The 2,624-nt window shown below is 33.1% G+C and overlaps 1 protein-coding gene across 1 annotated transcript in view; it reads left to right on the top strand.

Annotated features, from left to right (window-relative positions):
- HELRODRAFT_81239 (hypothetical protein) overlaps nucleotides 1-1,391 on the top strand; it is a gene marked incomplete at both ends in the record, with an annotated part of 4,600 nt that extends 3,209 nt beyond the window's left edge. Inside the window, one exon of the mRNA XM_009022142.1 lies at nucleotides 1,116-1,391. Within this exon, the coding sequence (XP_009020390.1) occupies nucleotides 1,116-1,391 (276 nt within the window). The remainder of the gene's footprint in view (nucleotides 1-1,115) is intronic.
- Nucleotides 1,392-2,624: the final 1,233 nt, after the last annotated feature.

The raw sequence follows: 2,624 nt of genomic DNA, 5'->3' as shown, positions 1-2,624 counted from the left end.
CGAGTGTATCTCATTTTCAGTTTTATCTCTTTCTCTCACTGTCTCTTCTTTCTACAATTTATGTTTTTCTCTTTCCCTCTCTATGTTTCTCTGCTTTCATTCCATTAAAAAATACCTGGAAACAACACAACAACAGTCAAAACCAAAATTTTTTGATGAAACTAAAGCGAGTCCCAAGTTGAATCTTTCTATCTCTCTCTTTTACTCTCTCTTATTCTTTATCCTTTTTCTAACTTTAACAACAACGACGACGACGACAATAATAATAATGATAATAATATAAATAACTAGTAATAATGATTATTATGATTAAAATATTTCCAATTAAATTTCATCCCCAAAATAGTATACATAAAAACACGAATCAGTGGACCGTGGAGCAGTTGATAGTCTGGTATCTCTTGGCATTCAAACCTGGTCCCTGCGACAGCAATGCCAGACATTTTAACCACTTCACCAGCACGTAAACCCTCTGTATACCTCTGAAGTACCAAAGAATCAGTCGTCCATGATGGGCACGTTTGGGAACTTTGTGCTTTGAAACGGAAAATTTTCATATTTCACACTCACTCAAACTGCTAAATTATTCATCTTGTCAAAATTTAAAAATTTGGTCAGACAATTGAATCTCGAAACAATACGTTATGACTGGAGTATGGCGATATTTGTTGTTTTTATCATTCTATGACGCACATTGCTTGCAGGGATGTGCTGTTATTTCTTATACTCTCTGAAAAGTATTTTTAAAATATTTCAGTACAAATATTCCTGATACCTACTAATAGTATTCAGTTACTAACAATCTAGTGACTCATTGCCAAAAATCGCCGATCAAATCTTACTAAATTCAATTGTACCCTACTTCGATGGATGTTAACTTTCGTGTCAGCTGCTTTATTTCAATTCTTATCTTCAATTTTCGTAAGAAAATAAAATTTCGTTTCGTTTCGTTCAGATTTACTCATTTATCAATTAACTTTATTATGTAACATTGAACTTTACCTCCATCTTCCATAGTTTTTGCTTATTTTAAAAATTTTTATAACTTGTAACCATTGTCAAATACTTTTTTAAAAAATATCATCATATCAAGATGAATAAACAAACAAACCTAGATCAATTCAGAGCTTGAAAAGTTTTCCATCAACGTTTCTGGATACTGTGGAGATAGGATAAATGTTTTAAACTATCACAACGGTATGAACTTTTCAACTCCTGATCAGGATAACGATCGGTATTTTGGCGGTAGTTGTGCTTCATTGTATTCATCAGGAAATTGGTTCAATCGGTGTGAAGTTCAAAACGTGAACGGTCCGTTCGGATCAAGTTCTTTCCATTACACAAGTATTCCCCTCACCTACAGCCGGATGATGTTGAAGCGTAACGTGTAAGGAGCATGTTTCTTACGATTATTCATCTCATATATCCTACTTTTTTAGATCCTCCAAATTATTTCGAATATTTCGAGCAAACTTTATCGTGCAAGCTGAATCTATTCAACAGTTAACCATCGATTCGTGCAGTAGCAAACTTTTTATAGCAACCATGCTTTTCCACCGTGAAATTTGTGCAACCTGTGTGGTGTTTGAGGGTGTGCGAGTCAACTGCGACTCCTTCATTCATCATCCTCACACTCCTGACAATGGTTCCAACTCTCTGAACATTTTTTAAAATTTTGCTTCACAGTTTTACTTTAGATATCATCTTTCACTAACTGCTCAATGAAAATCAGTCGGTGTAATTGCTTTTCTCAAGGAAATTTTTCTATATTAATTGTTTAAAATATAATGAAAGGTTATATCAAATTTTTGCATTATCGTAGCTGAGCAGAATTTAACGTTGTAGTTTGCTGAGTTGCAAGGCAGGAGGTTTTATAATTAGCCAGTTGTATAATTGGCAAGCTTCATAGCTGTCGAGTTTCTTTGCATCACTATCATGCGAATCAGTTTTACATTTTTTGAAACTTTTAACCATTTCTGGGGTCGGATGAAAAATCAGGCAAAATTTTCCGATTTCGACCGACTCCGATTTCATCACTGCTTCTCTCAGCGAAAAAGTTGTGCAACTTTTAACTTTTTATTTTCTTTAAACTTAAAGAGAATGTAAAATCGAATGAAGACGATTAATATTTATGTTTAGATGCTTTCAGTAATTAATGTGATTTAGTGTGATTCAGTAATTAATGTCATAGATAGAAATTTTTCAAAAATGTTCCGCTATTTTACAAATGTGATTTGTACAGTTTTTAGTATTTCTTAACTTTGACACATTTTTCATGATTTGACTGGCTACTGATTGTTGGATGGGGATGCAAAGTAGGCTAACGTTCTCAGACAGCCTGGCGAATCCGATCATCACATGATGAGTTTGATCTTGCAGTTGAGAATAATTGAATGAGATCTGATGGATGTTCTCACATGAGTAAGAGATGCAATGCAGTTTTAACTTTTACGTTAAAGAGACACTTCATGTATAGCTTACAAGTTTCAGTAATATTTTAATGTGTTTTGTGTGATTTTCATGAATATCCATTTGATCGAAATATTTTAATGTCATTATATTATATCTTCAGCGTTTAATTATGATCAATTTTAAAACATTATAAGAACATTGCTGAATATAAA

This window comes from Helobdella robusta, assembly GCF_000326865.2.
Source record: "Helobdella robusta unplaced genomic scaffold HELROscaffold_30, whole genome shotgun sequence".
In the NCBI taxonomy this organism is placed as follows: domain Eukaryota; kingdom Metazoa; phylum Annelida; class Clitellata; order Rhynchobdellida; family Glossiphoniidae; genus Helobdella; species Helobdella robusta.
Note: the sequence above shows the minus strand (reverse complement) of the source record. Positions and strands in the feature narration are given on the sequence as shown.